The sequence below is a fragment of the Anoplophora glabripennis genome, unplaced genomic scaffold (assembly GCF_000390285.2).
Source record: "Anoplophora glabripennis isolate ALB-LARVAE unplaced genomic scaffold, Agla_2.0 scaffold90, whole genome shotgun sequence".
Lineage (NCBI taxonomy): Eukaryota > Metazoa > Arthropoda > Insecta > Coleoptera > Cerambycidae > Anoplophora > Anoplophora glabripennis.
Genome location: NW_019416260.1, coordinates 455103 through 480326, shown reverse-complemented (window position 1 = coordinate 480326; position 25224 = coordinate 455103). Strand labels below are relative to the sequence as shown.

Below are 25224 nucleotides of genomic sequence, written 5' to 3'. Positions count from 1 at the left end.
TAAAAAATTGTATTCTTTATAAGAATGAAAACGATAGCGATGGACTAGAATCATTCGGGGTGGGTGAAACTGGACGGTTTGGGAAAAATTCTGTCCCGTCCTCAGGGTTTTTCACTTATTTAAAACCACAATTTTAAGATTTGGGTTTTTTCAAACGAGAAAATAAAAAAACGCAAGAGGCCGCTTTTGTGCGAAAAACTCAAAATTCTGGTCAAGTTTTGGGAATTTGGAGCAAAATTTAATTAAGCTCCTAATTTTTTTGTTGTATGTTCTTCAATTAATTCTAAAAATCATTAATTTTTTCTTAATTTTCTTAAAAAAAAAGAAGAATGTTAATTTTTAACTTTTAAAATAAAGTAAAAACACAAGAACCAATAACACGCATTTTAAAAAAACTTTTTGCTTATTCTGAAGAGTTCTACCACCAAGTAAGTTCGGTTTCTGCAAATCTGGACACCCTGTATATAACAAAAATGGAAACGGGAGCGTTAATAACTAACCCACTGACGTCCAGTCATATCGCAACCGATTACAGCTGGAATCAAAACAAAATCCAGGAAAATAGGAAAAATTCACCGAGGTTTTCCCGGTTTTCCAGACCGACACAAAAAAATTCGACCATCGATAAAAAATCGTTAGAAAAATATTCCACTTTAATAATTATCCGTCCAAAATCTCATCAGTCGCCAAAAAAAAAGTCCACAAGTAAAAGGAAAAGTACACCTAGTACGTCAATTTCTCTTTAATACGCATTAATTTCCATAAATAACAATCCACCAACGCAAAAACAGCAAAAGAAATATTATGGCTCACTTTAGAGCGGGAAAATCGTCGCAATTTAGGTTAAAACCGTTAGACTGTGACTTGAAAAATCTATCGGCACTGTTACCGTCTTGTCGCCTCCAGGAACCGTCATCAGAACCCGGACTGGTTCTTTGCCAAGCGGTCCTCTTTCCGTTACAAGGAGACCTCAGACTTGGAGATTTCTCACTCTTTTTAATGGTGGACGATTTGGTTTTCGGCGAAGAAGCGTTCTCGGAGGCCTTTTGTTTGGATTTCGCTCTTTCCTCTGCGGCTCTCTGGCGCATGACGCTCAACGGGGGCGGAGGACCAGACTCTCCGTTCGTCACCGGATGTGGCGAAATCGAACTCAAGGAGGAGCAAGTGGAAGAGCTTCTTTCTATCAAGGGAGAGTTCGGATGTGCCACTTTGTACGGAGATGAAGTTTTCGAAGTGCTGGTTGTCTCAGAGGTTGGGGTTTTGTTTTTTTCGTTGGCGATAGTCATAGCCCTGACCCCTTGCTCTATTAGTGCGTTGGAATAGCCCATGCCCGCCACCTGAAATAGTAAAATACGTATTCGCATTCGCTAGTGTCAATTATTTGTATCAAATTTTAAATCTGCATTTGTCTTTCTGTATTCGGAGGACAGAAAGATTCTACTCGTTTTTAATATGGCTGACTTGCTCAAAGTCACAATCCTTCATCTCCAAAAAACAAAAATGTATGCCCTTACTGAATTGTTTGATACCTACTGTGATAACGTTCTGTTGGTGAGAAATAATTACTTATAATTACATGCATATTTGTTCTATAACCTCAAAATTTTATTTGATTTGTGTCGCAAAAATCTCGACTTTTGATGAGTTTTTGAAAAAAATGTTTAGTTATTTGTCACAACCGGAACAACCCTAAAATTAATGTTTTTAAAACTTTAAAAAGTTTGTGCCTACTGGAGTTATTTAACAGTAAAATATTGTAAATCAAGTAATACTACGAAATATTGTGCAATAAACTCTCCTTTTTAAATCGATTTTAAAAATAAACAAGAATAAATTTTAAAGATATTAAGCTAATACAAACAAAACCAAAATTTTTTTCTAAAAAATATCAAATGAAGTTGAACAATGTTCTTTGATACAAGAAATCTGGATATGCAAAAGATATCTAACCCCACATACAAGACCACAATTTTTGCTATGTTCTATTGTTTTTCAAGTTCAAAAACAGAGATAACCGAAACTGCACAGTTTTACTTCTTGACATTCTGTCATATTGTGTCAATTAAATGCATACTACATTCTCAGATTCTCACTTTCACGTTATATTGACCCTAACACCCGCAATGTCCAGTCTGGAGGCGCAAAAGCATTATCCTTATCGGTAAAACTGGCACCCACCTGTCGAATTTTCCTTTGTACATCCTCAGTCACAGAATTATCAGAAAGCTGTGAGGCCCCTGGTCGCATCATTGTCCTGAATCCTCCCCGGCCTCGTCCCGGCATAACATAAGTAACGTCCCCATCGCCAAACATGGGATTGTCGTAAACACTCCCAGTATTATTCGCTGCCATCTGAGCTCTGTACTCCAGAATCGTTGCTGGCGGAGGTTCCTCTATCTCGCGGCTTCCTACGCCTTCCATTTCCGATAGGGCCCATATGTCATCCATGCCATCGGTCTGATTTCGCCAGGTGGAATGCATTTTGAAACTAAATGTATTTTAATTAGTTACATATGTAAACGTAATCACTTACTCTTTGGTAATATATGAACGGTAAATAGGTCTGTAAATGTCGTGTACACAATAGCAATATTGCTTTGTTTTGCTAAAATTCACATCAATCAAAATGAAATGACACTTGTTAATGAAACGTAATAACATGAATACATCTTTTTGTAGTTGTTTTTAAACGTTTCACATATTTATTTTATTTATACTAACCGCGATTTTTGTAATTTTTGTCATAAATGGATTTGTCGTCTGTCACTTTTTTTAAATCGTCATCGTCAATCGTCAAACGCCTGTCAAACGTTTATTAAAGATTCACAGGAATATTTTGCGTTTAAGTTATTTTTCGAGAACTAACATTTAATCAATGAGCTATATACACAGTGGAGTCTACCGTGTTTTGTTAGAGTGCGAATTGACGGGGGCACAGAAAGAGAAGTCATAAGCGGGAGGGGTTTGTTTATCTCTTCGTTTATGATAATTTTATTAATATCTAGAGTTCTACATAATTATATCTTCTGTTGCTATATTTAAATTTGTATTAATAGTTTACCAATTTCATAACGAAAAGAAGTCATTAAGAGTATAACAAGACCGTTTTAAAAGTAAAGTCTTAGATCACGTAACTTAGGGCAATCGTCATGTTCGACCAAAAAGGTGATTAGACTCCATCGATTCCTTGTTAACTTTTTATAATAAAGGCTTTGGAGACACATTTTTGATATAAACTTACTTTTTTCCAAAATGATTTACTTCTGTTTGTTTTGGAGGATGTCTGTGAAAACACGCTTTTTGTTTACATCGGTGGTTTGTGGTTTGCAGCCAACTTCCTGGTTTTTTGTTGTTAATAATTATCGAACTAACGAAACTAAGATAAATTGGTACTTATCCATTTGGAAAATAGAGAGAAAGAATATTCTAACTCAAAACATGATAATCATCACTGAAGAACAGGTGTCCGATTTACTGAACTGGAACGATACTTTCCGCGCGGTGGAAACCGCCATGTTGAGAGTTTCGCAGGGGCGGGTAGTTCAAAAAGCGCGGGTCAACACCGAACTATTGAACTCCGACAATTTGTTACTGACCATGCCTGGATATTTGGAAGACAAAACGTACGGCGCTTTGGCCTGCAAATTAGTGACTATGTTTAAAAGCAATGCCGATATGGAGAAACCCCTTCCGACTATCAACGCAAACATTATGATTTTTGACGAAACCACCGGAATTTTAAAAGCTGTAGGTTTGGAGGACTATTATTTTATTATTGTAAAATAAATATATAACGAATATTCATGTATTATAGGTACTTAATTAATTATAGTTTATGGCGTAAACAAACTAAGTTATTTTGTTGCAGAGTATTGGGGGCACACAAATAACAAAGTGGAGAACAGCAGCAGCTTCAGCGGTTGCTACTAAACATATTTTCAGCAAAAATAATAAAAAGTGTAACGTTCTAGCCATTCTCGGGTATGGGGCTCAAGGGAGGGTACACGCTGAGGCGTTTTACAATTTTTTTAATTTCAAAGAAGTAAGTAAACTTAATATTTCCTATAATATTTATCATTGTTTATCTTTTGCGCGGTTACCTACTTATACGGTATATTACGGATAGCATAATTCAAGCTGTTATATGAAGCCTTTTAACATGTTTTCTTTTAAAAAATCTCGTTAATATCACGAGCATATAAATATATTTTTCAACTCGTACAATACTTGAATTTGTATGATTCTTGTGCTAATTTACGCAATTACAATTACATGAAGTATATCGTAATATTTGTGGTGCAGTAAGACGAAAAAATAATTTTAAGTAAATAGGTATACATCGAGAAAAGTGTTCGTGAACAGAGACAAAATAAAAATGAGAAGAAGAATCCTCTTACCAGCTTTTTTATTTGTTGATTAGCAGATGCGAACCAAACTGCACATGCACAATAACTAATTACTGACGACTCTGGCGAGTGACGACAAGTTGAGTAGAGAGTTATCATGCATATGACATATGATGACCGCAAATATTTCATGTGAAGTGAGAGAAAGGGAAGAAACTGCCATGGAAAGTGCTTCAGCAGCAAAACTACAATGATAGCTTTGCATGATGCAAAACTAACCCACGCGTTTGATAATATTACTGACATACGCGATAACATAAATATTTTACTTTCAGTTTCCTGCTATACCTACTTACTTACGTGAAGTGTCGTTTAATAACCTCAACGGCGTCCTTTATACATTAAAAATCGTTCAGTGATTTATTTCTATAATGCCGTTATAATGGCTGTTAAAATAATTTGTTTATGGAGGGGAAAGTAGGTACATATCTCAAAAATGTTCATGAAAATTGTAAGTGATATTTTCATTCCAAACATTTACATAGAAAATTTCGCATCCCTATTCTGTAGCCAATCAAATGTTATTTCAAAATTTTAGTAATATTTCTTTACTAACTGCTAATAATGTTTTTAATAATATAAAAATATGCAACATAAAATAATACGAACAAATAGGTATAACAAATAACTTAATATTATTACAAAATTGCTTATAATTTTGCTCGCAATTTGTAAGATTTTGAGTTTTTCATAAGGGAAAATAAAGGATTGAAAAGAGTGACAAGGGTGGAAATCGGTCGTCGATTATTAGGTTGACAACATGTGAATATATTTGTTAGAGTTGTTTCAGAATCTTATGAGCTTTGACCTTCATATGCGCAGAAACATAATTCCGAGCGTCGCCTAAATTATTCTACATTCTAAAAACATAACATCTATTATTCACAGCCTATCTCGAGCTTTCGTAGCGTAAACAAGCCTTTGATCCTATTACAATCATAATAAAATGCCCTATTCTTTATTATTTTAATTTAAGCAATAGAAATATATATAACGAACGTTGCCAGTTGACTTTATTGATGGCAGAGCGCCTTAGTTCATTTCTACTTGTAATGATGCACATGGTATAGTTCTGAGTCAATGTTTTCACAACGTGCTTATTAGAAGAATTATGCGGATACGCCACGCCTTTCGCGCATTTCGCGGCTCATAAGATTTTGAAACTACTCTACCTCTCTTGCGAGCGCAAATAATTATATGTGTAACTAAAGAAAAACGTAAATAGGTACCTCAGACAAATGGTTTCTTGTCGGGGCAGGTCAGGACTTGACCATTGTGATTGTAAGATGAAATAAAAATGATTTAAAAACATACTTGAGCACCCTATTACCTAGTTAACAAATGTATGTCAATGTACTTCGCTTCTATTTATAAATATGTCGGTGTCCATTTAACATTAAACATACAGGGATGGCCAGAAGTACGGAATAAAATTCATATCTTTTGAATGAGTAAATTTTTTTTAAAACGCCGAAATACGTTTACTGATTTTGATTTTTTCCCATCTTTCGGTTATATAATAATTAATTTTTCTTCAATCCCCTAACCCCCAGCTACCCCTACTTTTTTTTTCAAATGGAAACATAAGGCACGAGGGGGCTAGTTGAAAAGCTTATAGAAAACCGAATCCAGCCATACCAAATAAACAAGTTTTATTTTTTCAATAACAAGTTTTTTTTCATTTAGAAATTGAAACAACTAGATAATTTACAAAAATAAACTCAATGTCGCAAATGCTGAAAATGTCCTCCATTCACTATTTGGCATTCTCCAAGACGATAGTAAAAGCTGTCCACAGCATTCTGAATGACTTCAGCTGGTAAATTATGCATCTCCGCCCTAATCTTGTTCTTTAAATTCTCAATATTATCCGGTCTGTCCTGGTAGACTCTTTCTTTCAAATATCCCCAAAGAAAATAATCCAGGGGTGTTAAGTCGGGGGATCTTGGCGGCCATTCAACTGTACCCCGTCTACCAATCCAGCGATTTGGAAACATTTCATCTAAGTATCTTCGAACATCAATACCAAAATGTGGGGGAGCGCCATCTTGTTGGAACCAAATTCTTTCATTCGGTATATCTGGATCAATTTCATGAGGGAAAATCACAGCTAGAGCAGGTATCAGGTCAAATGTTAGGAAATCCAGGTAGCGTGCGGCAGTAAGATTTTCTTCAAAAAAGAATGGGCCCAAGATTCTGTTGTTGATGATACCTGCCCATACATTAACTTTTTGTGGATGCTGCGTATGCGATTCGCATGTCCAGTGTGGATTTTCCTGGGACCAAAAGCGATAGTTGTGCCTGTTAACCACTCCATTTAAATAAAACGTAGCTTCATCCGAAAAAAGTACGTCTCGTTGAAAACCATTATTGTCGTCACACCGTCTCATCATTTCCTCACAAAATTGTAATCGCCTATCATAATCGTCTTCCAAAAGCTCTTGGACAAGACATACCTTATAGGGGTGGTATTTCTCTTGTTTCAGAAACATTCGAATTGCAGTTCGAGAAGCATCGTGATTGCGGGCCAATGAAACAGTTGAAGTATGAGGATTTTCAACAAGTTCTAATGCAATGTCTAATTTCTTTTCTTCATTCAAAGCACGTGCCCGTCCAGTTTTGGGCAAAGTCTGTACTGTACCGTGTTCCTCAAATTTGTGAAATATTTTACTAACTGTCCCTTGCGAGATTTGGTTTTCGGGATATTTCGCATTAAATAAATCGCGCACTTCAGCCTGACTTCTTATTTTGTCTCCACATCCAAGCAATATCAAGATTTCGATGCGTTGCCTTTCCGACAATACCATTGCAATTCAGTAAATAACTTGATTTTGACACAATAGTAACGTTTCGAACTCCAATTTACAACTAAAGCGAAAAATTAACCAGAAAGCCTGGCAAGTAAGTGGTGCCAAAAAAACGCAACATAAAAAATATATCTTTTTTGCGTTAGCAGTGATAGGTACAGTTTCAAATTCTTTATTTTATTCTGTGCAAATTCATGGAGGATAACACTGAAGATAATTAAATTTTATTTCACTTGTTAAGTAGGTGTTTTATACAACCCTAAAAACCTTGCTATTGAAAAAATAAAACTTGTTTATTTGGTATGGCTGGATTCGGTTTTCTATAAGCTTTTCAACGAGCCCCCTCATGCCTTATGTTTCCATTTGAAAAAAAAGTAGGGGTAGCTGGGGGTTAGGGGGTTGAAGAAAAATTAATTATTATATAACCGAAAGATGGGAAAAAAATCAAAATCAGTTAACGTGTTTCGGCGTTTTAAAAAAAATAACTCATTCAAAAAATATGAATTTTATTCCGTACTTCTGGCCATCCCTGTATATAAGGTGTAATATATCTACTGCACAATCAATAAGCAACGTACACAAAAAACATTGAGCTCTACACTGTCAGTACTGACGAGCAAAACAGTAAAGTGCGTCAAATGCATAGACAACTTATTCACATTAAAAGTTCATCAAACTTACTAGTAGCTGGCCTATCAGCTGTGCAGATTTAGCAACTTAATTCGTAATACCAATTCATCAACAGTTACTAACACAAATTAATCCTTTCTGTAATATGTACTTAACCCTTATTGTTACTCAAATGACAATTTACTATACTGAGTATATATCTTGAAATATGACTTTACTAATCTATGCAAAAGATACTTAATTCTTTCTTCAATTGAATATGCAGTCTAATTAGTGACGCTCGTAAAATCAAATATACTGGGTGTAAGAAGTTTGACTGCCATTACTTCAGCAAGAGATAAATGAACAAAAAAGTTGTATATTACAGGAGGGTAAGATTAACACTTTTCAAAATACAGCGAGTATTAATTAATATTGGGGAGTTTCATCACAACGTGACAACAGCGCTTAACCTAACACTACACAGCTGATGCAGACCACGTGTGAACGCAGCAGACTTGTTCCAGAATAAGAAAAATGTAAACAACTGTTGTGAAACATTTCCAGTTTTTAAAGAAATTAAATAATCGATTTTGAAGTACGAAGATAGTGTCGTGTTTAAATTTTAGCTCGAATTTTACTAATTATGAATCTGTTAAAACATGAACTTGATTTTTAATCAAATTATGAAATTGAAAAATATGTAATTAAAGTACCCATAGAATCACGTCGTCCAAATAATCATACGTATTAAAAATAATTTAGGTACCTACTTACCAAAAAGGAAAATTTTCATTTTTCAGAAGATTCTTCAGCGTTTTGCTGAAAATTGAAGGGTGATGGAGCAATTCTGACTCCGGATTCGTGTTCAGCGAGCGAAAATACATCGGAAATCATATGTCGCATGTACATTTCAGACAACTTTTTTTTTGTGTGGTGGGGTTATTTTTTGGAATTAAGCATAAAGAAGTTCAAAAAGGGGATAAACATTGAATTTTATGGTATTCTATGCACGCAGTTATGTCAATATTCCTTAATTAAACGAACTTTTGTACATCAAGTGGGATTGACAATTTTTTTCTCGGAAATGGTTGAGTTTAGGACCCATGTCGTATAAGGTTTTTTTGTTTAATTTAATGTATTCTATCATCTGTTAAAATTAAGACAGTCAAACTTCTAAAACCCTGTATAACTTCTCAGTAAGATTGACAACGTAAATTAATATAACACTTCTAACAATTATTATTTTCAAGATAATATAGCAATGTCAATCAATACTAAATAAGAATGCTCAGTAAGAAGACTCACAAGTTATTGAATTAGTTATAATTTCTAACAAATAGGTATGCTCAGTAAGCAAAGCTCTCAAGGTATATAAATAGACTATAATTTCTCATAAATGGTGTAAATAAAGTAATCACTGCCTGGGACATCCGGTATACATCGCTGATGTGGTCTACGTGCGTCTCCAGCCGACTATTTAGCTCATTCCGCTGAGATGACAGATTTGTATTTGTTTATATTATTATTAAGATACATTTTTATGTTTAAGAATTGGGATTGAAAGAATTCATTGTGCCTCGAGCTGTAGACCCTAGCGGTTTAGTTTAATTTTTTACTTATTAAGACCAAAACTCACCGAATATTCAATTGTGGCATAATTCACGTTTTCACGGTACGGTCACACACATGTAAAGAGGGTCAATTTATATAAATAAAAACAACCCGTTGAGGAACAAAAACGTCGTGAGGATATCTATGTATGCTATTGCTTATCCAGAACTGCTCGATTCCGTTGCGTCCAGGCCCATGTCTTGATTTCCCGCCCTTGTTTTGACGTCCACCAATTTATTGGACCCCTCACCTTGACTAAGGTGACACAATCGGGCTATTTTCTCCAATACATAATGATCTCTTGTCAAAGTTTAGGTATAAAAGGGTCTGTCTGAAATTTCTCTAATCTAATTAAAATTAATGGGCGTTAAGTGGCCACTTGAGCTGTTTACAAATACCAGACGGTATGCTTTCTTTCTAATAAATGTAAGCAAAGCTTGATCAATTGCCTGTTTAAACTCTGCCCTGTAATTTTAATAAGTTGTTGCTGTTCAGCCCCCTTTATGGACAAATGTAAGATACCAATCGCTCTTGCAAAATGATTGGTTATTATAACTTTCTTTAGTGCCAATTCTTCTATCAGAAGCTGCGAATTTAAACCAAGGACATAGCATTCTTAATGTAATGTGCTATAGTTGATATAATCATAAACGAATATGGCATGTTACTCACAAATTCACAAATCATTAAACATATGTGTTCAAGCTAGCACACACATTTAATAATCAACCTTATTCGGGCGCTGGCCAGGCACCACTGTCACAGAGAATAACCTCTCTTAGTTTCGGCATTCTGGGCTACGTTATATGCTCATAAATTATATTATCTCAAGGGCAAATAAACACTTGGCTGGCGCTTTCCGTGTGAACAGCTGAGGTTTGATTCAAAGCAACCACGATAGTTTGCATTTCATAATAAGATATATATTCATTTCTATTATTAGAATACTTTAAAAATAAACAAGTGTTACAAAAGTGTACACGAGTGTGATACCTCATCCCGGAACCCACTGTATATGGAAAAAAATTGTTTAAAAGGAACATTTATTTAACAATTGAACGTCGTCTCCGATGGTTTTCCAGACACGGTCGGAAAAGACAAACCGAAAATCGTTATGGGGTTTTTTTGGGGCGCTGAATCCAAATTTCACCCCGAAAACATACCTCCGGACACCTGGTGCACCGGAACCTCGGCCTGAACGTCATCTCCGAGGGTTTTCCTTACACAATCGAAGAAGACGAACCCAAAATCGGTATGGGTTTTTTTTTGGGGCGCTGAATCCGAATTTCACGTCGAAAGCGACCCTCCCAACACCTGGTGCACCGGAACCTTTATCTTGACATCGATGTCATTCCCGTGAATGTCAATCAAACCCCCGCGTGAATTTTGGAACAGTCCCACGGAGATGACGTTCAGGGCCAGGTTCCGGTCACCAGGTGTTCGGGGGGTCGTTTTCGACGTGAAATTCGGATTCAGCGCCCCAAAAAACACCCCATAACGATTTTCGGTTCGTCTTTTTCGATTGTGTGAGGAAAACCCTCGGAGATGAGGTCCGCGTCCAGGTTCCGGTGCACAGGTGTTTGCCGATGCCATATTTGAATTCAGCGACCCAAAAAACCCCCGGGCGCCGAGTTTCTCTCCTTCCCCGGCGTTCCTGAGCTCCAGGTCGGCTGTGGGTCAATTTGAACATCATAATCGTGATCAGCGACCTCGAAAACCCCCGGGTACCCGATTTGGGCCAGTTCTGACTCTTATTTACAAAGTTATTAAATCTTCCAAAAGCCGTCTCAAAGAATGCATTTTTTGAATGCATTTTTGGCTGCAGCAATGCAATTTCCGGTTTGTATAAGATACAAAGTAGATACATTTTCTACAAAAAATTTTTGGAAGCGAATGCAAAAAACCGCATTCCGATCCGTCTTAGTGCAAAAAATTCCGAGGTTGAGTGCTTCATTGCCTTGACTAAGATCTGGCATCACTTTCTAGGGCTGCCCCTAGAAATGCAAAAAAATGTAATTTTTTTTTCAGTTTTTATTGTTTAAAAAAATTGTTCACGACTTTGCTGTGGAAATCACTTGGGTTTTCATTTACTAAGTATTTTTTAAAAGGTGATACATGAAATTTGCTGTAATATTTAAGTGTGCCAAAAAATCTCCATTGGTTGGCCTAAAGAAAGAGGTAAAGTAAAAATGTACTTTTTTTATTATTCTCAACGTCTTGTCATGTAAATTTAAGATTCGCATTTGGGGCCGCAGCCTCGAGANGTTGTTATTTAAGTATACTTTTTAAAATGACTCCCGAGAATCCCGAGAATAAAGCAAAATTCCCTATTTCCCCAATTCCAAAAAAATCTGTAGATCTGGCATCACTCTGTTAGGTGTATGTTTTCAAGTGGAGCTTATTTACAATTAATGATTAGGATTACCTTACGGGTGTAGTACGTAAACATGCAGTCAGACTGCCAAGAGGCAACAATGGGCAGATGAGATGTGATCAGGGTTCCTGGCAATCACTCGTGATATGCAACAAACAAGTACTGCTGTATGTTCTTAATACGTAACTAATTATGGTTTACACTCACCGGGGGCACCCCGCCCCGTCCCTCGCTGTCCTATCGGGTAGTCACTCGAATAAGCATCCCTGATGTAGGTTGTGCATGCATCTGGAACACCTGTAATCAGAACTACACACACATACGCTCACTTCTTTCATCCTCGTATCTCTCGGCTCAGCCCCTGGATACGGAGCCCCTTGGCTAATGCCCTCGGCCTCATCATTCATTCTCGTATCACTCGCCTGATACGGCGCCCCTGGGCCACGACTACCTCTCGGCCTTACCATCCACTCTCGTCACCAGTCATTCATTCAGTAGTAACACAATAACAATAATAATAATAATAACACCTTATTTATAGAGACAGATCTGCCCTAATGACGTACTTTTATTACTAGGGTTTTAATAAGTAATCGCTGAGAACGTATTCACTACACTGCTGAAATAAGACTCCCGTCTCTAACGCAGGAACCCAGAATCACACCGTCAGCTGAATCTACATAAAATAATAACGCTATGAAATACAATCCATCATTTATTGAGAACTAAGCCCAGTTATTCACTTATTTGTTTATTTAGTTTTTCTCTAGTAAAACAGTTCCTAACAACTCTTTCTAGGGCTGCCCCTAGAAATGCAAAAAATGTCATTTTTTTGCAGTTTTTATTGTTTAAAAAAAATTGTTCACGACTTTGCTGTGGAAATCACTTGGGTTTTCATTTACTAAGTATTTTTCAAAAGGAAATACATTAAATTTACTGTAATATTTAATTGTGCCAAAAAATCTCTATTGGTTGGCCTAAAACTTAAAGAAAGAGGTAAAAATGTACTTTTTTTTATTATTCTCAACGTCTTGTCATGTAAATTGTTTCGTATCCTGGAGAAAACATGTGCAACTGGTACAACGAAAAGAAACTGTTCGTAACTCCACAACAAATTGCTATGAATTTCTTTAATAATTTAAGATTCGCATTTGGGGCCGCAGCGTCGAGAAAGCAAGACTACTGGTGGACGAACTTAATAAAACACTGTCGACCGAGGCATTCAGGGTGGCTGCCAGCGGCGAGGAATGTGTAAGGGAAGCGGACGTCGTAATAACTGCAACATATGCGACGGCGCCTATTGTTCAATTTGAATGGGTAAAAGCCGGAGCTCACATAAATGGTAAGTTTCGCAATTATTTTCGCTGTTTGCTACTCCGTCGACGTTGTGTGGGTAAATGCGACGCGGCGATATTTTATTGCTCTCGTTAATTTCGAATGCAGCTGGAAACTACGACGGGATCAAAAAATTGGGTCACTCCGACCAGCGGTCATTAATTTCTGAAATATGTTTCTTACATGAGTTCTGAGGCGGTTTCAAAATGGAAAATGTTAGAATAAAACCGTTATTTTACTTAAAACACGCAAAAATACTGCAAAATACTCAATTTAATCTTTTATTTGTCATCAGATATCATTCATTTGAGTTTGCAGGGACCCACAAAGCATACAGGGTGTGGCGGTGGCGTGTATAATCTATAAAAATTAAACTACAGTTTCCTGATGATATTTGTAATAGAAAACTCTTATACGAAAAAGTTCTATTTTCTCGTTTTTTTTTTTGTAAATTAAAGTTCATTTATTCAACGAAAATGAAAGCCCACCCTATGTTATTTATTAAAAACTTTGGAAATGTTTCTATGCGACTCGAGATGCAACCTTATAATTTAACTCGGTATAATCTAATACTAGTAATTCTAACAGAAGGTTAGGTTACATTGTCAAAAAATTTGTGCAGTCAACTGATTTTGTATTCGTATTGAATTCATTATTCACTTATTTATTACAGTACCAGTATTCCAGACTAAAGTTTTTATTTAGTAATTCCGCGATAGTGACAGTATAATTTTTATAAAGAATAAAGAATAAGAATAGCGTGCCGATTACATTAGAAACGAGATACTTATTTCTTACTTTGCTTAATTTTTAGTATGTGCACAAGCTAGTTTTACAATGAACCGAGAAAACAATGCATTTACCATTTCCGAACGTGTCGATATGGTGTTAGTGTATGGTGCAGCCAGAGAAAATGCGTTCGCGGCGACTAGGTTGTACCGGGAACGATGGCCACAAAGTCACCCCCCATGTGCAAATACAATCCTACAGTACGTTCAGCGGCTGCGAGATACGGGAAGTGTTATTCCTCGAGGAGCAGGACGTGGTCAGCAAGTGAACCTAATGTTGAAGATGCAGTGTTGGAAAATGTTGACGAGGACCCCACAATTAGTACTCGACGACTCGCATAGCAAGTATTAACCGTACATCGCATTTTAAGGCGCCAGCTGTTGCACCCCTATCATCTGCAACCTATTATGTTAAACTAACATTATGAATAAGATAAATAAAATCTACACACGTGTTGGTAATTGAATAAAGTATTGTGGCAGCTTTCCCTCAACTACTCCGAGGGCTATATGCCCCTACCGGCATTGAATTATACTCGCAACACCTCGTACAACAGCTAGGGTCGTTCGTCAGTTTACCCACCAGGCACAGACCGGTTTCGGACTTATTAGCCCTCATCAGTGTGTCATAGGTGAGGCAACCGACGAACGAACCAGCTATTTTGCGTCGTTGCACAACTGCCACCCACAGAGGGCGAAGACAATGTTTTAATTGTCAGTGTTGCGAGAAACAACTACTCCTAGGGATATATGCCCTTACCGGCATTGGATATATACTCGCAACAATATAGCAGGCTTCCTACTGTAGCCATTTGATTGGCACAGTTGGGAGTCAGCACGACAAATGAAGCCATTTGCGCTCTCGCGTACAAAGCTTTCCCTCATTTTTAACTCAAATATAAAGAAATAAGCCATTTAGAAAATAATAAAAATGAGTCATATAATACAAAAAAAATTGCAACTGTTATGCAACCAGTCATAATTGTATCCGTATTGGTAGTTGCGGAACGAATTACCTTGGTTATCGAATTATAACCACTGAATAATTTAAAACGACTGACTAATTAGTAAAAGTCGACCTACCATTATTTCTAATCACCTCCCGACTTCCATTTCAGCTGTAGGATGTGGGACGAACCACTACAACGAACTGGACGAGCAACTTTACCTGAATTCAGACGTCTACATCGACTACTGGGCCGGAGCCCGCGATTCCCTCTCCGGACTGGAAAAGCTGGGGGTGCACTTCCGCGGAGAAGTCGGGGATGTCATCGGGGGTGGGCTGCCGATACCCGCCCCTGATCGAATCACCGTTTTCCAAAGCTTAGGTAAGCCGTCCCGATGGGGTCTGAGTGCTGTTGCTGGCAGGTGCTTCAAAAGCACTAATTTCTCGCGTAGTCTTTGTTAATTGTCTCAGCCGAACTTCCCTGATTTACTGCCATTAGTAAGGGAAAGGGATCGGACTATTAAAGCGAGGTCGGGGACTCGAGTTTGATCCGTTTGATCGGTTTTAATGAAAGAATTCCTTATAAAAGGGGCTTAAGTCAGAGGAGGCGTACAGACATCTGGAAGTGAGCGCGCTTAATGTTGTTTTTTTATACAGGGTGTTTTCTAAGTATACATATACAGGGTGTTTCAGAAAGACCTCCGGTAAATACAAGAGGTGATAGTACGACAAAAAATACGAATTTCTTGTTTTATGAACTATATGTCTATCTCCTCTTGTTTTCGAGATGCAGAGCGACAAAATAAAATTTTTTAAATAGAATTCTTACGAAAATTTGCAAACGGTTCGAAATATTTTTATCATATTTGGTATTCCGGGGTTTTTAAGGACGCTAAATACGCTGGTCTAATTATTTTTTGTATATTTTATAGAGGGCGCTAGTTATGCTACATTCGTATTACATTTTACGTTCTAATTTTTTTGAGGTTAGGTTTTTTAGCATTCGGGCTCCAATTTCTAATGTACCATTTTATTTTCTAAAAATAATATACTCTTGTTAGAACTTCCTAATGTGGACGGCTTTCGAGAAAAAAGGCTTTTAATTGAACTGTTACAATATTACGGTGAAGAAAATAAGTGACCACAATGACCGTCAAGGTCAAATGTGGGTCGACTTCCAAAAGTCCCGGTACGGCAGAACTTTCGAAGAACGCATTTTGGGAAAAAATGTTTCAGACAAAAGTGTAAGGATTTTTCCGTGGCTGGCTGATGGTGACCTTGGATTTGACCTTGACTTTGACCACTATTGCGGATTTAGAAAGAGCAAAGTCATTTTCAAAGTCATGGTCAATACCATCTTTGGACGTAAAATTTCTTGCTCTTTCCAAATCCGCAATAAAAAATAGTTTTGAAACAACAATTTTGACCTTGAAATGACCTCGAAGGTCAAGGTCGAATACAAGGGCGCCATTGAATAGCCAGGGAAAAATTCTAAAACTTTTGTATTTATAATTTTTTCAAGAAAATACACTCCTGACGAGTTAGTTATTCAGGGGTTTCCATATTTTTGTGCCACCCTGTATAGATGTTCAGGGTTAGCCACTATAATTTGACAACTTATTGTGAGTTTATTATTGAAATTATAAAAAAGTTTTTTATACAAAAGTTTTAGGTTTTTTATGAATTTTTTATAATGTGATTTCCATTATTCAATTGGTTTTTCTAATACTGTATTATAAAAATTAATAAAAAAAAAGATGAAACTTTTGTATTAAAAACTTGTTTGTAGTTTCAATAATAAACTCACAATAAGTTGTCAGATTATAGTGACTAACCCTGTACAAACCATTAACGTAATAAATAGGTACTGAAACAACTATACTTTAATAAAAATTGTTTAAAACGTTAAACTGCATTCTCCACGTATTTCAGATCTATTTAACTGAAATTTCAGACATTTCAGACGGCACGTGAGGAAGCCGAACCACTGCACTTGAACAAAGACATAATTGATGGTGTAATGATTGCTCCAACAATCTAACCGCACATGCAAGAAGTGGGATAAATTTTTAAACCTCGAATAAAGTTATATCCTCACATATGCCTAAAATGATAAAAAAGGAAGTAATAAAATAAAAAAGGTCGCAACGACTCCGGAAAAACGACGTATAACCACGGGGATGGAGGCGAAGTGTTTTTACAGTATTTGACACGCTCTTTGTGGCGTAATGTAGCCTTATAACACTACGTGTGGGCGTCGAGGGTTATATATGACAGTTATCTTTCTTTTGTTTTGGAGCGTGAGTAGAATAAAAAGGCGTTTTACTCTTGGTGTGTTCTCTACAATTTTTTTTCAACAATCATTTCAGTTAATGATTGGTTTATGATGTACAGTCCGTTCGATATTTGTTGAGATGGAATTTCAAGAAGACCCCTGCGACACTTTTTTGGAATTAAGTGCATTCGATATTCGATGTAGAAAGCATAGGCGTAGCTAGAATTTTTGCTTGGGGTGGACCCAGGATGACTGCAAGCTCTAACTTCTAAAAAAAGCTTTCGCAATCAGCAACTTGCCAAATAAAATTTAAAAAACATGAACACGTTTTGATTTCATTGCAAAAAAAGGTCACGCAGTCAGCGACTTATCGATATGCCGATATGATAGACGATCGTATTAGATCTATTTTCTGGGGTGGGCCGTACACACCCTGCTCCCCCCTAGATACGCCTATGGTAAAAAGACATTGGCGCCGTGGCGAAGTAATTCATATCCATGACATTTAGTTCAAGATTTTTTGGGATTCATGATTTCCATTTTTTTTTTTGGGATATTTTGCGGTTTTTGCAAAATTTTTAGGTAATGAGGCTCAACTGACTAGATTCAAATTCGACTCGACAAAATTTATGAGAAAACACTTAAACCAAGCTAGAAAACCGCTTTCTAAATTTTTTCACTATTATTAATATGATTTTCTGCCATTTCAACTATTTTTTCCGTTTTTTTTGCAAAATTCGAAAGTTTTATCACTTTTTTGTTTATGATTGACATTTTTACAGCAACTTTAAAAAATTGACGTTGACGAAAATCATGTCCTAAGCATTTTTTCGTACAAAGTCATCCCGCTGAGTTATTTAAAGAAAACTACTAAAAACATTTTTTTTCACGATTAAATTGTTAATAATTTTTTTTCCTGATAAAATACTTTGTCAGCAAATTAGCCTGTTATTGTACTCATCATTTAAAGTAGACCTGTGTAGTTATTTCCGGGTTATCAAGGTTTGACACACGCCCAACCACTACCAACTGGACTATTAAACAAACCCACATTATTTTTCATAGTTAAATAATTTCTGAAAGACACCAAGATAAAAAGTGAAACACCCTGTATAAATCTCTAGGCGATTTCATTAAGATCGAATCGAATCCTTCCCCCTCCAGCTGCCACGCGTAACTGGAAGCTCATAATCCCTAGTAATGCCATTAAATTTTATTCCCGTAATTAAATTTGAAATCTCCCTCTCTGGTATTTAACCTCTCAGGGGCTGGTAATCACAGCCCTTTCGGTGCGGTGTAGGGTGTAGGCTGTTGGAATTTTAGCGGTAAACATTAAAACAATCCCGCAAATTTATAATGAAAGCGCCAACTTCACTTTCCCTCATAAAAAAAATCCCGGGATCGGTCAGCCCTATTTATGGAGGCTTTGGAAGGCGATGATCTGGATGTAATTTGTTTATTTTGGTGCGAGGGTCGAAAAAGGTTAATGTGGTATTGTGGGATAATGGAAAGTCAGTTTATTTTACAGACGTCGATTTGTGAGCACGGATGTGAGTTCGTCCTGTTCACCGCGTTGCCAGTCCCATAGGGTTATGGGGTTCATGGGTTTATGGCGTTGTGGTAGTTCCTGGTGAAGAGTTACGGGGTTGTAGGGTTACTTCTATTTTGGTTCCAAGTTTAGTCGACCGTAAATACCTGATCATGTGAATTTCTTTGCTCTGTTAACCCTATTCCCAACTACATAGGGTTTTGGGGTTAATGGGCTTATGAGGTTATGGTGGTTCATTCAGTTTTCCATTTCAAGGTCGTGGAAGCCATCAAGATCATCATTGTAGGGTTATGTTGTTATGGGGTTGAGGTTAGGGGGTTTCAAGGTTATAGACTTTGTATGAAGGTCCCATCAAATACCTACTTTAATTATTTGTAGTCGAGTGGTCTAGTATTATTAAATAAATATCCATAACTCGCTATGAGTTTTACCTTTTGTTCCGTTGACCTGAATTAGATGTCGCATGGGGTTTCAATCTCTGATCTTAAGTATGGACAAAGTGAAAAGTATAAGTTATTTACACCGTAAAGGATATAAATAATAGTTAAGTCGGCAAGAATACCCTATCTGTGATTCCTAATAAGATTGCACAGTTTTTGAAACTAGAACATCCTAAAACATATCTATCTAAGCTATCATTCCGAAGAACATCGGCAACGTTACTGGCTAATACAGGAGTTGTTGTATTAGCAATCAAGAGACATGGTGGGTGGAAATTAGCCACAATTGCAGGAAGTTATGTTGCTGACAGCTTAAGTAACAAAAATGAAATAGCCAACAGGATTTGACAATGTGACAATTAGTAAACGCGAACGGAATAATTATTCAGATTGTGTAAATGTTACTAATTGTAAATGTAATAACTGTACAATTACCTGCTATAAATATTCATTCATAATAATTAATAAAATGTAATGTTCATCAAATATTTATATTTATTTGTTCACAAAATATGCATTTATAATTCGAAACCGCTTTTTTCCCCTAGGAAGGTAAGTTGTCTTACTTACCTCCCGTTGTCCATAGCAACTTCAACTTCTACGGTAAAATCCACCTACCTCTTTAAAAACAATACATTGTTACTACTATCTACTATAGTGGGAGCAGATAAAATCTATTTTCCAACTGATTAACATATGCAAGCAAATAACAAAAACCACAGAAAAAGTCACTCACACATTTTTTGTTTGTACGACAATTTGTAATTTCACTTACGAAAACGACTCCTTATCCGTTTTTTCTAATTATTTTGCTCACCTTATACATACTTCTAGCCATAAGTCGCTGCGTTGTTTCAAGCGAAGAATTCAGCAGTAAAATAAATTTCGTTTCAGGGATGGCTGTGGAGGATGGGGCTATGGCTCGTTTGGTCTTCGATTTATACCAAAAAAGGGAGACCGAAAAACAGAACGTCGTATAAATCTTAACTTGACATAATTTTCTTGAGTCGGACGATTATTTCGTCCTTCTTCGTAAACACATTCCAAATTTTTATTATACGCTCGTGACGACTTAGTGATTTTGTTATAACATAGATATTTTTGTAGTATTAAAAAAAACTAACACTGTTCATGAGTTTGTTATTGTTATTTTTTTTGATTTTGCTGAAATTTATCCAAATCTCGTTTAAAAGTAACATAAAAATTAAACGAATGAACGAATTACTTATCAAGAGACGATGTGCTCTACAAAAATTATTCAAAGTTGTTTCCATGTGTTAATAAACATGCTTCTAAAGGAAGGGCCAAATTCTATCACCAAAATCACCACACATTCACTGAAAACCATTGCTGAAACCAAGATCTCCGTACAACGTACTGCAACACACAATGCACGTGCACAAGATGCACAGGGTCGGTTTACATTTATGGTTAATTTTCTTTATTAATTTTCTCGAAAACAGAAGCATTTGGACCACAGACCACCTAGACTGGCTTATAGAGCGATTTTGGTGAAAACACTTTGGAGCCTGATTTGGAGCCCAGCGCTCAGTCGTGTCCTAGCATTTGACGTGTACGCATCGCTGTGATTTCAATAATTAGACGTTTTATCATGGGCAAGTGTATTGTAAAACATTGTATAAATAGAAGTGATCGAGTTGGTGAAGAGAGGCGAAAAGTTTCCTTCTTTAGGTAAGTAAAAAAAAAAGAATATATAAAAGGTAAATATGTACGCCATTTTTCGGTTAACGTCACAAGTTTCCAGGGTTAGCTTTATAATTTTGTTCGCCCACATAGTGTAGTGATTAACGTGATATTGTTATTATAAAATAATGAATGAATTACTGTAAAATATATTTAGTAATTATTTACTTTATGTGAGTTAAATTTTTATGAAATTTTACCAATTCCCGTCATTTCCAGATAGCTGAAAATTAATTAAATATTTTTTTCAATTAAAAAAATCGCAAACATAACTAATTTCAGATTCAGTATTAGTACAGTCAATTTATTTTTATTAAAGATCGTGGTTGTTTGACGTATCCATCACGAGATGTCGTAGTAATATGCTAAGAAACAGAAAAATTAATAAAATGTTTAAATAATAATGAACACCTAGGCTACATAAAAATAAAATTGTTTAGCATGTATTAAAAAACTTTCTGAATGTGAACATATTTGAAAATTTGCATGAACATCAATTTGATAATTTGCCTAAGAATTGTAATCATTTAATTAGAACTTGTAAGGGCTGAATGTGAAAAGTATATGGATGTACGAATAAATCATGAAGTCAAATTATTTAATTCGGTAAAATCTACGAAAAGACAAATATTAAATAAATTAATATTATTTAGAGGATAATAGATATATTTAAATTATTTTGTAGTTTTATTTAATATGACACTAAAATATACTATTTTCTGAATTACAAACTTAAAATTGAATATTTGTCATAAGATGCAATATAATGTTTAATATGTAATAAAAATATTACTTAATCCGGATCTGCTTAAAGATGCGCGCGATCAGTTTGCCTTCCACACTCCACTTCCCCGGATTTTGCATTCACTGGTACCCGTGCATTGGAATTACATATGGCCAGTCTAGGTGGTCTGTGATTTGGATCATCTGTTGCTTCATAAAAGTTGCATTTTTCAGCCCTTCTCTAGAACTGGGGAGGGGTAGAGTGGGGCAATTCCACAGACAACATAATTTTAGAACAGAATTTATTACAAAGATATCCATTAAAAATAATAACAGTCTATCACCCTATCGTAGACTTTTTAAGTAAAATCAATGTTCCAGAATTCTATAATACAATGAAACCTGCTTACAGTTATGTATATAGACAATTGACATTCATCATATACTGCTATATACTCTATTATTAATGTTTACACATAGCTACGTTGGTCCACAGAAAAAGGACAATCTTAGGCTTACACAGTTAGATTTTACGCAATGCCGACAAGTTACAGCAAGTTATTTTTCCATCATCAGAAACAAATAAACATTGCAGTAACTGCCTTTTTTTGGTTTTCTATCCTATAAAGATCGGGACAAATTAACATATTTGGATGCTATTTCGTTTATTTCACTTCATCACCTGTCAAAATCTACCTAGTAGTTTTGAAGAATCGAAAATCAAAATCACTGTTTAATAAAATACCTGGTATGGCGTTAATATTAGATTTAAGTAAAATCTATACGATTTTACCTGTGTTTCTAATAATAGGTGTGCCCATATCCCAATTATAGAAATAGAACCCCTCCAAGCGCTCTCATTCGGTGTATTTCTTTGAGGTTATATTTCTACGTTGCGTCGAAATTGACCGATGGAATTTACTTGGAAATTGTTTATGCTATATGGCGTAAGTATAATCCATAAAACACATACAGTGTCTAAATCTACGCTATATCTAGCTACCCTGGCTAAGTTTTTGGCGCACTCGGTATTACTGATGAGCTACATAATGTATAGATAATAATAATAAATTATGCAATGTTATAGAAAACATTCGAAAGATAGGCGAAAACTGGAAAATTTTCAACATTAAATCGTTTATAGAATCCTCTAAGTGCTTTTGCAAATGGTTAGTCTTAATAGATGGCATTTAAAGGCGGTGTTGGAGCTTATTATGTCGACGTTTTAATGCTCCTAACGGAGATGGTTAAGCAAAAAACTTCGCGGATCGTTACTTTTAGAAGTAATTGAGAAAAATGTTTTTTTTTGTAAAGGAGAAGGATACAAGTAATGGAATTTTTGCCACTGCTTTTAAAATTAGATTTGTTAAAGGTTTACGTTACAATGTGCTATTCAAATAGAATCTTAAGCTGTTTGGATTGATTAAAAAAAAACGAAAAAGTCTATCTATATGTTATTTTGAGTCTGATTCCACAACTCCACAAACTGATTGTTCAATAATTTGTTGCGACATTGTTATAGAATTGCAATAGAATATTAAACATCTTCATCTAGAAAGTTGTATTTTTTAAAAATAATTTTTATTCTTTAACTTTTCTTATTAACAAAAAATTCTACCATTATATAGCTCATCAACCGATATGATTTATAATAATTAATTTATCATAAGTGATTCACCGAAGTATCAAAATTTGGAAATTTTTGTAGGATATCAAAAAATCAATATGACAATATATCGATCTTGTCAAGTTATTTAGAGAAAATTTGAGTTTGACCTTCAAGTGACCTTGACACTTATGATGAAGGTTAATTCCAAGGTCATCAACATATTGATTTCTTTATATCCTACAACTTTTATTAGAAACTTTTTTTGATAAGACTGAACTCTTGAAGTTATCGGTGGGTTCGGGTCTTTTTGGGACACCCTGTACAGTAAAAAATTACGATTATGATACTTTGGCAAACCTTACGTTTGGCACAGTTATCTTTATATTATTTATCACATAAGTTTAAGAAACGGCTTTTATATCTATCTTTACGCAGTCTAGTATCTGTTAGATAGTAACAATTTTATAAATTTCTGTTTATTTAAATATATTACACGACTATTTATTTCATATTTTGATTTTCGTAAACTCTTGAGAACACCATTTAAATACATTAGCTAAAAATTAAGAATTCTAGTTAGTTAATTTTGATTTATGACACAACTTTTTCTATCATATAAAAAGTACTCGAAATAAATCTTTAAAGTATACTTAACACTTTTATAAAATTAATATTTTTGCGAAACACATTTATTTCTACTATACTTATATTCGAGAGGCGCCATTGCCTTCCTAGAACCCACAAAAACTATACACACCCAACAATAAAAATGTAATATAATACTTATGCTTCAATTTTCTAACAAAGTTTTATTAAAACAGAGACAGCTAGTTTCATAAAATTTTGTGGACTTTAGGAAGCAGCTGTCTCTCGATAAATTCATTGGACAGTAAGTTAATACCATATATTTTCGTCACAGGGCTTTTCGTCAGAAAAATGCAGTTTTCTATCAAATTGAAATATAGTATGACCACACAATGAAGTGTCTAAAAACAATATTTTATGTTCGGAATACATGAATAAAGTGATATTTGACGTTAAAAATCTCAAATCAAACCACGCACGCCACTGGAAAGATATTCCTCTGCAAATTTAGCAGTCTATGAATACATTTGGATAAATTACGTTACAAGAGGTGTTCAAATAAAGGAGAAATAATTTATTTTTCCAATGGCGTATCATAATTTGTAAATCTTGGATCTCAAAGTAAATGTTCATATCAAAACATTCTTAAATTAAAAATATTTTTAAAATTTAACGACAAAAATGCTTCTTTATTTTTGACTCGCCCTCGAGTTATCCCCTGTATATTATTTTATTTTATTCAAAAACCCCAGTGGCGTAGTTACAATTATCAAAATTGTTTTTGAAAGATTTTAATACGACACCATCAGTGATTGTTATTTTAACCAAACTTTAGACAGACTTGATTCTAACGAATAGTCCTGTGGATTTGCTTAAAATCTAAGATGGTCATATCAAACATACGTGAGATGGAAAATACAAAAAAGATAATTTGAGGTTCGAAAATACTGTTGTTATTAAAAAGTATTATTTTCAGTTCCATTGTTTAGTAAAGAAAATATGAACATTTAAAATTCTGTTGTAATTCAAATTTTTCAAATAGGATATCTGGAATAATTGCACTTGATTTATTTTTAATGGAAGATAATAAAAGTAGGCAATTGCTAAACATTTTTTAGTAATATGAAGCGGCATTGCCTCTCTCTAAACCTTAGCAGTTCTACACATACTTTTCCGTTGAGTAAGGCTAGTATTTATTTCTAAGTTTTCTTTTCATGCATATTGAAGACAGCAGACAAATGTAAAATGCAATAACACATTTCTGTTTATGTTGACTACAAATTCAAAAGCAGTAATAATAGAATAAACATTATATGATATCTGTAACTATGAAAATAGGCGAAAAACTAATTTAAAATGTTTTTTGTATTTTGTACTTGTCTGCTTCTTTCAGTGTTAGATTTTTAGTTAAACAAAACTATTTTCACAAAAATAACCCTTGACTTGATTTTTTCACAGAC

At 35.2% G+C, this 25224-nt stretch overlaps 2 protein-coding genes across 3 annotated transcripts; one reads left to right on the top strand and one right to left on the bottom strand.

Annotated features, from left to right (window-relative positions):
- Window positions 1–375: 375 nt before the first annotated feature.
- On the bottom strand, window positions 376–4482 carry LOC108918010. Of its 2 annotated transcripts, none has more exons than XM_018724849.2 (3): window positions 4398–4482; window positions 2179–2488; window positions 376–1337 (listed from the first exon to the last, which is right to left on the bottom strand). In XM_018724849.2, exons 2-3 carry the CDS (start codon window positions 2479–2481, stop codon window positions 810–812), a joined length of 831 nt encoding a protein of 276 aa, XP_018580365.1. In that variant the 5' UTR covers window positions 2482–2488; window positions 4398–4482; the 3' UTR covers window positions 376–809. The 2 variants fall into 2 exon arrangements, with proteins under 2 accessions (XP_018580365.1, XP_018580366.1); XM_018724850.2 differs by lacking the exon at window positions 4398–4482 and adding an exon at window positions 2722–2758.
- LOC108918009 (ketimine reductase mu-crystallin) lies at window positions 3304–20271 on the top strand. The gene is made up of 5 exons (XM_018724848.2): window positions 3304–3747; window positions 3869–4042; window positions 12954–13152; window positions 15052–15261; window positions 20038–20271. Exons 1-5 carry the CDS (start codon window positions 3439–3441, stop codon window positions 20121–20123), a joined length of 978 nt encoding a protein of 325 aa, XP_018580364.1. The 5' UTR covers window positions 3304–3438; the 3' UTR covers window positions 20124–20271.
- Window positions 20272–25224: the final 4953 nt, after the last annotated feature.

Bases quoted from the DNA above. Each gene is read 5' to 3' on its own strand.
- LOC108918010 (XM_018724849.2), bottom strand. From the start codon at position 2,481: ATGCATTCCACCTGGCGAAATCAGACCGATGGCATGGATGACATATGG. The intron at 1,338-2,178 runs GTGGGTGCCAGT...TTACTATTTCAG, and splicing joins TACAAAGGAAAATTCGACAG to GTGGCGGGCATGGGCTATTC.
- LOC108918009 (XM_018724848.2), top strand. From the start codon at position 3,439: ATGATAATCATCACTGAAGAACAGGTGTCCGATTTACTGAACTGGAAC. The intron at 13,153-15,051 runs GTAAGTTTCGCA...CTTCCATTTCAG, and splicing joins AGCCGGAGCTCACATAAATG to CTGTAGGATGTGGGACGAAC. The intron at 15,262-20,037 runs GTAAGCCGTCCC...ATTTCGTTTCAG, and splicing joins CACCGTTTTCCAAAGCTTAG to GGATGGCTGTGGAGGATGGG.